This window comes from Corvus brachyrhynchos, unplaced genomic scaffold (genome assembly GCF_000691975.1).
Source record: "Corvus brachyrhynchos isolate BGI_N302 unplaced genomic scaffold, ASM69197v1 scaffold114, whole genome shotgun sequence".
In the NCBI taxonomy this organism is placed as follows: Eukaryota; Metazoa; Chordata; class Aves; order Passeriformes; family Corvidae; genus Corvus; species Corvus brachyrhynchos.
Window position 1 is genome coordinate 2,101,243 of NW_008238337.1, and position 10,049 is coordinate 2,111,291.

The window sequence follows — 10,049 nt, forward strand, 5'->3', positions numbered from 1 at the left end:
GTAGGGAAAACTGGCTCTGCCTGTCTTTGCAGGGATGCGCTGCTTTCTGCGATGGTTTTTTGGTGGCAGGCTTTTTCTTGGAAGGATCCACAGACTTCCCCTTAGCTTGTTAAGTTGGCTGTGCCAACTGGTCTGCAGGAGCGAAGAGAGGTATTTCAGGATCTGCTGTTGGTACAAGTCGTACCATGAATACTTGCTGTGGAATGTCCTGGCAAGGTGACAAGGATTAGGGCTTTTTTCCCTCTTCTATATATATTTTGGTCCTCAAAAGAAGTGAGAAAAACTGGGTTGAGTGTTAAATGGCAGGTTCCAGTGGGTGAGGGGTCTGAAAAATCAAGGAACTGGATTTTTCTGACTTTTCATATGTGTTAGGATTTTACAGCAAGCTTCCATATTAATGCAGAAATGCTGGGGTGGATACTTCTCTCTGCTTCTCTGGCAGAAAATGTGGCTGTAAATAAATGGTATGTGTGTTAACACAGTATATTCCACCTTTATCCAGAAAAAGATGAGTCACTGTTTTCACAGAAGATTATTTTCCCAGTTCAGGAGACCATGCTCCTCTTTCGGAGCCGTTCTGCTTAGCAGGCACAAGGAGTCTGAAGAGTTTGCCCGGTGTCGATCTGCAGGATGACATTTAGGATACATCAAACAGCTGCTGCGTTTCTGCAGCCATCTGAGATAGCCATGTGCAGTGTGGCACACAGAGAGCACGCCAGATCACTGTGCCTCTTGCATGGGATTAATCCTGCTGGCCAGGGAGCCCAGGGAGTGGTGGGAAGCTGGGGCAGTGCGCTGGAAATCACACGCGGCTCTCAGTCTTCATCTGTGCTGGGCCAAATGGCACCAGCTGCTCCCAAGGTAACAGCACGACCAATTTGATTTTATTTATGGTTTTTAATTAAGTTTCCATTTTTAAAGGTGATCCTTTTCTCAGGAGTGAGCGGCAGTGCAGCTGAAATCCCCACAACCATATATCTGTGTCTTTCACACTGCGAGTGATGAGCAGTGTGTTACCAGGAGCTGTGGTTTTTTTCCTCCCCGTAATTGAACGCAGGAAAACAACATCTGGAGAGGGCAGATGCTGGTGTGTAGGCACCTGGGGACAAGGCTTACCTTGCAAGCTCTGGTGTGGGCTGCCTGGCATGTCCATGGATGGACATGGAGGATGATCAAGGGCATGGGATGTCTCTGAAGCCCAGGAGTGTTCAGCCACCCAGGACTGCTAAGAGGGCTTGCCTGGCAGGCTGCAGTTTTGGATGCCTGAAGAAGAAAGCATGCGGGGGAGCTTCTGGAGAGAGACAGATATTCCTTCTCCTCCTCTTGAGTGAGGCAGTGCCATTGTGTTAAAGCTTCTGCTGGTCCTGTCCATGAATAATTCAGGCTCTGGGTATGGGGATCTTCAATATGCAAGTCTTAAATAGAGCACCTGCTCTTATCTAAACTGCAGTTGGCTTGGAAGAAGGTGGCTGAGGGGTTGTGCAGGGCATCCAAGACACTGCTCCCTGCCCTTGTGTGGGAATGCACAGCCCGAGCATCCCGAGGATGCGTGTGGGTGCTTGGTCAGAGCTCCTGAGGATCTGGGAGTCCTTGAGCTGGGCCACATGGTGAGCTAAGCATCCTGCTCGAGGCTGTCCCACACCTTTGGCTTGGGAAGACTCAGTCCTGCTGCTGGCAGACTTTGCTGAGGGCGTGGGAGCTCCATCTTCCCGCCCAGACACGCAGCTCTTCCCGTCAAGTCACGATGGTTTATCTCCCTCTCCACCTACATGACAAAGGGAATATATTGGCTGGTCCTGGACATGTTTTTCTAGCGGCCTGGTGGCAGGTTTGCTCCTACAAAGCCTCCAGTTTCTCTCTCTAACAGGTCCCAATTTGCCCAGTCTCACACTCTGGCTCTCATTAGCTGTAAAGGGGTTGTTGAAACCTCTGACAAATCTTAGCATTGGCTATAAATAATTCAGGTCAACGCCAGTGGTTTTCTATATGACTGTCTTTCAAAAGCATTTATCATCTGTCTGTACCTGTGGGGCTTGGATACTCTTTTTAGAACTTACTTTTGGAGACAATTTCCCACCAAACCATCTCAGCTGGAGGAAATAAGCAGCCTCAGCAAGGCCGTCGTTTGTCTTGGTTCTGGTTCCAGGAGACACTGAGAATCAGTTTTCCAGCCTGGTTATGTTGTTTGGCCCTATGGGGTAGGGAACAGCATTTGCAGATGGGAGCAACTCTTAAAGTGTGCTCTTGCTGGGAAGTTGGTGGGAGCTGGCTCCGAATCGCTGCCAGTGCTTTGAGCCCTCGGTGCAGGAGGCTGTGGGAAGTCAAGCTGGGTTTGCTGGATGTTGCAGAACAGCCATCACTGCTCCTGCAGCCACCTTCTGCTGCTCAGCTGAGGGAGAAACAGGAAGCTCTGAAGAGCAGGGGAGGGTTGTGCTGCTCTGAGGAGCCGGACAGTGGATTAGTGGGGAGGGAGAGTCTTTGGCCTCCTGAAAAGTTTGTACTTGCTCATTTCCCAGTGATTTGGCTTCAGGAAAGTAAAAGTAAGATCCCTCAGGGTAAGATCTCATCACGACTGCTCTTACAGGTCCCAAGGACAGCTCAGGATATCTCATTTGATCCTCTCTCCCAAGTTCTCAGCTTAATGACTGGACTCAATGATTTTAGAGGTCTTTCCCAACCATAAGGATTCTTTGATTCCCTGATACCCAGCTAGCGGACAGCCGCTGTTTTCAGCCCATCTTGTGCTTAGCTGGCTCTGGTGTAGGCATAACGCAGCAGAGGGTGTTTTTTTCCCTGGGTCCTGGTCATCCACACTTGCTGGAGTGAGCTGCAGATACCCCACATTGCTGTAGGGTTTTACCTGCTCATACCTTCCTTACACCCTCTGAGTCTGCTGAGGAATTGGCCCTGGTGAATGAGTAACGCAGCTCTGCAGCTGGGAGGTCACAATTCATTTGTTGGATTAGTAATAAACCAAAGGTCTCATCTTGGGTTATCTTGGTCTTCTGGACCTGCACCTGCCCCGAGCAGAGCTGTGTGGGGGTGGTTGGGAGTTGGGCAAACCCTGGGCACCCAGCCTTGTGTGTCAGCACATCTCACGCTGCTCCGCTTCCCTGAAGTAGCACAGTGTTTGTGGTGAGGGACTCAGGTGAAGACTAACCTGTCCCACTTTGTAATTAACGCTGGCATTTGCTTTGCTTCATTTAATTATGCACAACTCGCATGCAATTAAAAACACTCTAAAAAATTTCCCTTCAGCAAAGTAGGAATCTCTGGAATAAACCAGACGGGTGGGAACTGTTTGGAAAATGCAGCAAGCCCCAACCTCGGTGTAGCGGGAGGGTTTTTCAGGCAGAGTCATTTTTGCGCTGACAGCAGCATCGTCGCTGTATGAAAGTCTGTTGTAAAGAGCTTGCTGCAGGTGTGGATGTGAAGAGTGAAAGGTGTGAAGGCTTCAAGCAAAAGCATTTGTGTTTGCAGCCAGGACAGGCTGAGCGGGTTGTGTTGGGCAGAGTAATCTCGGGAGCGGCTGGAAATTCCAGTGGATAAAGTTAATAGCTGTTCCAGTGGATGTGGAAATGGAAATAAAATAGCACCTTATAACATTGCAGCCACTTTCCCTGGCGTGGCCCCTGCCTTGCTGTGAGTAACCTCCTTTGTAAAGCTGAGTGGTGCTCTTATCTTCAGAATCCAGGGTTTTCTTTCCGAGTGGAGCAGTTTTGTCGGGTTCCTGACAACTGCAGAGGTCTTGGAGCCATCCTTTGTCAATTAGCAGCTTCTTGGTAATACGGCCTTAAAAGAAGGGAAGAAGTGAAAATAAATACATCTGATTTTTAATTGCCTCAGTACAGCAGGGCCTTGGGTGTTGGAATATTTTAGCACCTGCCCAGCTCAACAGTTGCTTATTGTTCCTGGGTTTTACAGCACAGCCTGAAATGCCGACGTGCAGCTGTGGGCAGGCAGGGATTGCGTGAAGGGCTGGGACCAGGCAGCAGGAAACCTGAGAGGTGCCAGGAGAGATTTCTGGGCTTGCTGAGAAAAGTTGGGGATCATTCAGCATGAAAGTGTTTGCAGGTGAAGCGAGCTGTGCTTCAGTGCCAGATTTTAGGGCTGTTGAGCTCTGAAGGGTTTGCTGTGCGAGCTGTGCATTCTGTCTCGGACGCTGGAGCACCAAAGGCAGTGCTGGAGCCTCCCCATTCTCCTGTCCTGTTTTTGCTGGGGAGGAGGAAGAGGATGAGCCAGATTCTGTTTCTGTGTGTCAGCAGCAAAGCTGCTGCCCGATCCCAACGCCAAACCCACAGCAGCAGAGCTTGGCATGCGTGTGCTTTGTGCCTGCTGTTGATGTTTAAAAAATAACACCCCCAATTTTATCTTGATTCCCTGGAGCTGGGTTAAGTTGGCCACACTGCTGCAGGGGAGGGCATAGGGCAGTGTTCAGGGTGGTGACCCTGAGAGGGTGGGTGTCTACAAGATCCTCTCCCTGGTTATAGCTACCGGCTTCAGAGCACTCTGGATCCTTCCCTTTTTGCCATCTCTTCTGAGATGTTTAATGTCAGCAGTTGCAGTTTGTGGTTGTGGGGCAAATGATGCATAAGACCCCCTGTCTTCTATGTTTGCTCTTGACAAAATATATCCCCTTTCTCCCTCCCCTTCAAGCAGCTCCAAAGGGTGTGTTAAGTTTGTTAGTTTTTGGTAACTGGGGAGGACACTTTACCACCAGCTCAGGAGAATTGCAGGTCTTGTTTAAGGGGAAAAGAAAAAAACCCATGTTTTTTCACAAGCTTTGAATCTCCTGTGCTTCATTTTATTTTTATTTTTTTTTAAGACGCACTTCTGCATGAAGTGTTAAAAACACACCCTTGGAGCTGCTGCAGCAAAGCTGATTCTAGGGCATAGTAAAAGGTTTAATGTATTTTTGTAGGATCCCTTTACAATTCCCACAAGAGAATCCTGCTAAGGAAAACAGAGCTACAAAAAAAAAAAGTTCAACATTTGTTTTAAAAAAGCAAAACCAAGCCCACTCTCTGGGTACTACCAACTGCATCATATTTAACAGGTAAAAGATGTTTGAGCTCGATGTGACTCGTTGGTGCAGTTGCTATCACTGGATAATGTGCCTTTACAGCCTGCCAGGTCTGTGTCAGAGACATGCAACTACATGTGGCTGGTTTCTTTCCTCCCTGATCCTGGAAAAATAAATCCCTACTGTCTAGCCATGGAGGAGTAGGCATTTTTTCCCCAACATATAATCTTTGGTATTCCTATAGAAGACACTAAATATAAACACTGGGGCAGCTACCTTTGACTAAATAAGACAGACGTGACGGAAGGGCGTGTTCTGCCTGGTCTTGGAGGCACAGGAGGATTTATGGGGCAGATTTGAGGATTTTCCAAGCTTTGCCTCTTTCTGACCAGCCCAACCTATGTGTCATGATGGGGAAGGCTCAGACCTGCAGCCTTATTCAGTTTGTTCCAGTGTAGGGACAGCCGCCCACTGCACTGGTGGGACAGGAGATGACAGCGGGGCTTTCCAGGTGACACGGCAGCGGTGCTGAGGAGGGGCACAGCAGGGTGGCCCCTTGGTCCTGCTCCAGGACATGCACCATGCCCAGCAGCTGAGCTATGGGGCTGTGCATTTGGGTCTGCAGAGACCTGAGATGTTTGAGTGCAGGACCACCTGGCCTTCCTCCATGGATCCTTCTGGAAAATGGGCAGATGTTGAGCCCTGTCCTCCTCGAGTGGTTTGCAATTGTGGAGCAGGGGAGAGCGGAGGTAGTTTCTTTCCTAAAGGCTCCTTTCCCTTTGTCCCCAGATCTCAGGAGCTGCACCTGAGAACCGAGGGGCATTCCTATCTCTCTGACCTGACCAAGCCATCGGACTTGGAGTTCATTGAAACCAAGAGGCCGCGCCTGGACCTGCTGCAGGACCCGCTGATGCGGCACTCGCCTCTCCTGAACCAGAGCCAGCAGGGAGGCACTGAGGATCTCTCAAAGGTAAGGGGCTGATGGCCTGTGCTGCCAGCTGGGTGCGGGGTCTGCATTTTGGGCTTGTGTAGAGCTGCCTTTGAGGTTCTGAGCCGCTGCTGGATTCAGCAGGGATCGTGGTTCCCAATGCGTCAAGCAGTGCTTGGTGGTACTGGATGGTTTTCCCCGAGGTGGGGTGACCACTTCAGGGGAACAGAAGCATATCAGCTTTTCCCATAACTGTTAACAGTCGTGGGCTTTTTTTACTGGGCTATTAGATGCACCAGAACAATTTGGAAGCTCCTGTAGGCTGAATTAAGGATGGTCATGTCTGGCTTTTCTGGGTACTCTGCCTTGATTTGATTTTTATTTGACACTTCTCATTTATCACATCTCTTTATTTAATATTGGTGTTTGAAGGGCTGGAATCAGTTTCTGGTGGTTCTTTAATATAATCTTCCCCAGGAAAGCCTCCCTTGTCCCAGTCTTATTTAACAAAGCAAATCGTTTACTTACAATTGTCCCCTCTGCACATGGAATAAATGTTGCAAAGAGAAAACCCTTGTGTGTGTGCCTGTTTGGATTTACTTTCGTGTTCTCTTGGGGTAAATTGTGTTTGATTTTACTGTGAGTTTGAACATGCTCCTGGTTGGTAGGAAAGTCTTGCTGAATAAATGCAGTGGGGGCAGCTGACTCCCATGCCAGTGCTGAGGGTTGGTGCAGCTGCAGGCTGGGCTTGGGAATTCCCCAAGCCCTCAGTGAAATGAAAGGGAAGTCACTTCTGTCCCCAGGGTGATGGGGATGGTTTGCTGTGTCCCTGTGGGAGCTGATTGAAATAACACATGGACCAGAAAGCTCTTCCTAGGTATATTCAGACATCTCATATCTGTACAGTACTGGAGGGCTTTAGCTGAGATCCCTCGGACCTGTCTTTAATGAGAAGGGTATTTAACTCTGGAGTAGCTCAGATGTCAAGGGAGGCCTGAAGTCTCTGAAGCATAGAATGTCCACAGGGGATGTTGGTTGGGTGGCTGATGGGGAAAATGCACTGTTGTCCACAAAACAGAAAATAGACCGCTCCAAAGATGTGAGGAAACCAGGATGGCTTTTCTGTCTTCACATTATTCCCACCAGTTCGACCTCTCACCAGAAAAAATGGATTGTCTCAACTATTTGTTTCTAATAGGCAGAGCTGCTCTTGAGGAATTAGTTCATCAGTTTAGGGGCTGCATTTGCTTCTCGGGCTGTGACACATCTCCAAGAATTACATGCGTTTTATGGGGCTTAAAACATTTGTTAATGAAAGGGAGAGAGAGCCGAGATACAATTCAGCAAGACAAGATTATGCTTTTAGTGGAGCCATTTGTAGTTTTAGTGTCTGGAAGGAAGAAGAAAATGTGGTGTCCCTGGCTGGTGAGAGCCTGAGTGGAGCTGGGATTAGTCACTCTAAGCTATCAGGAGCTTCCAGAATGGGTTTGATGGAGCTCACTGCAAGACTGGATGATCTCAGTGCTGTTCAAGTGGCTGGGAGCAGAAGGCAAGTCTGGGACACAGGGTATATCTGCCTCTGCAGCTTGGGAAATTGGGCTAATAGCAGTGTTTTGGCACTGAGTAGTTGTCCTCAGACTAGTCTATAAACTGCTGGTGCACATTAAGGTCGTGGAAAAGCTCCTGAAGCCAGCATGTGCATTGCTCTGAGCCTCAGCTTGTTGGAGGAGCTCCTGTGGGTGTGGGTCCAGGGGAAATGCAAAGAGCTGAGTCTGCCCTTTGGGCACAGCTCTGGGCGCTGGCAGATCCGGGCTGTGGACACAGACCCTTTGTTGCACCCACGCTAAGCCAGCCACGGTGGAATTCAGCACTGGGCTCTGAACTCGCCACCTAGGACAGGTGATAAAGACCTTCCTGAGAGGCTCTGTGTCCTGGAGCAGTGGCACACACATGGGGGCAGGACATGTGTCCCAGTGACCAGAGCTGCAGAGAGGTGTTTGCTGTTCTGTCTGTGCTGCTGACTCAGTGTCTGACGGAGTCGCTCAATACTTTATCTAGGGCAGCTGTGCCAGCCGGGTGAGCTCTTTGGGTGAGATGCACCACGTGAGCCCAGGATTGCTAAACACACTGCTGGTTGTTTAGACAGAGTATCCCAGGAGTTGTTCCCTTACCCGTTACCCCATTCCTCGTTGTTGCAGTCACTGTGTGGGGAGGAGCTCGATTTACTCACTGGGGTAATACTGCTAGGACTGGTTTTCATGGTGATTTTGCAGACTGAGCTCATTTTTGCACAGTAAGAGCTCCACAAAGCCCTCAATAAAAAGGGCAGGGGTTTGGTTACACGCTCTGGGCGCCAGCCTGACTGTCCCAGGGGATGTGACTGTAATGGATGTTGCTCTTGGGCAGTGGATATGTCTTGGTTTCTCCTGGTTTCAGAGCAGCCGTTGAGCTGAGATGCAGAATCAGGTCTGTGATGGGATATGAGTTTAGCACATCCCTGATAACCATTGATAACAGGATTTACCAACCTTCAGCCCAGGGGAGAGAAGTCAGTGCCGTTCCTGCACCTTTCCAAGGCCTTTGTTTTGAGCCATAATTTATGCTCTGAACACAGATGGAGCAATTGATGGTGCAACTGCTGGTAACAGGCTTCAGAGTTTTTTTCCCCCCTGAAGAGAAGTGGATTTCTCATGTCTTTTGTTCCTCATCTACCTCTCCCAAACAGGAGGAGAGCTGGGCCCCTTAAACCCTGTTCAGTATCACTGCAGCCTCACTCCAAGCAAGACTTACTTTGTAAGGAGAAGCTCTTGGATCAGCGCATTCTCACTGGAGAAAGCAGAAACACTTTTGGGCAGCATGCCTTTCAAAAGCAGCAGCTTTCAGCTAAATCTCACTTGGACAAGAAAAAGATAATACCTTTCCTTGTGAACCTCACATTGCTCATATCCTCAAACACTGGTGTTTCTTTTCAAGCCAGAGGCAGAAGATTGTTTTCTGGCCTGCTTTACCCCACTTCATCATCTTTTTCCCTGCTGTTGTGTGTTGTCATGTTGCTGCAGTGCTGTGGTCCTGGGCTCCTGCTGCTGGATGTGGCCTGGAGGGCTCTGGTGAGCTCAGTCTGCTGGAGAGAAATGAAACCTCCCTGTGCCCTTTGTGCCAGCTGGGGTTGATGCTTTTCCCCTGGGAAGTTGCTCCCTTTATCTGGCTTACAATAAGCAGAACAACTTAAGCAGGGTGCCTGGGTGTGGGATTCACTGGAAAAGCTGCTGTGATGTGGCTTTGCCAGGTGTGTTCTTGGCAGAGATGCAGGAGCTGGTTCCCAGGACCCTCGGTGGCTTCTGCTTTCTTTCCAGTAAAGTCACGGACCTCCATCATGTAACAGCAGCCAGGAGTAAAGCAGACAGCCCCAGAGCAGGCCAGTGATGCTGTGCACGATCCCTGTCCCTGCACACACGTGCACAGCTGGTGCTGTCCATGATCCTGCCCCACAGGGACGGCAAGCATGGCACATCTGGTCAGTCAGCCTGCTCTCCCCTCTCCAGAGCTGGAGCTTCATCCTGCCTCTCCCCTTCCATCTCTTCTTATTCCCATTATGCTTTCACTTGTTCTTCTCCCCATTTTTAAGACTGCTCTTCCACCGCCTATGTGGTTTGCTGCTCCTTCCTATAGGATGTGAGTCAGTTCTGATCTGCACTTAGTCCCCTGGCAAGAGCTGGCTGGCTGCACTTCTGAGTGGCCTGTTGGCTCCAACAGGAATTCACTTACAGGGAGCCATGTAATCCCACGGGAATGGGGCTGGGTGGAGGCTTAGGAAACCTGAACCTTGCTGCCATCTGCCCTGGCAGGCTGCTGGTCACCCGGTAAGTCTCTTCCCCTTTCTCTATCTCAGATTTCCCCATCTGTACAAGGGACAATGCCACTTCCCTCTTTTGTAAAATAATTAACAACTGTGGATGGAAAAAGGCAGTTAAGAAGCCATGTGTTGTTAGGACTTGGACTCTGTTTTACATTGTGCAAAGGTTTTAATTTCTTCCCTTTCTGCATGAGTGTTTTTGTTGTGTCACAGACTGAAAAATGGAATCAGAAAAGCGGGGGGGG

At 49.4% G+C, this 10,049-nt stretch overlaps 1 protein-coding gene across 1 annotated transcript in view; it reads left to right on the forward strand.

Moving 5' to 3' along the window:
* Positions 1 to 10,049, forward strand: part of NCOR2 (nuclear receptor corepressor 2) — a 154,623-nt gene that overhangs the window by 15,112 nt on the left and 129,462 nt on the right. The window contains exon 3 of the mRNA XM_017734702.1: positions 5,813 to 5,993. Within this exon, the coding sequence (XP_017590191.1) occupies positions 5,813 to 5,993 (181 nt within the window). The remainder of the gene's footprint in view (positions 1 to 5,812; positions 5,994 to 10,049) is intronic.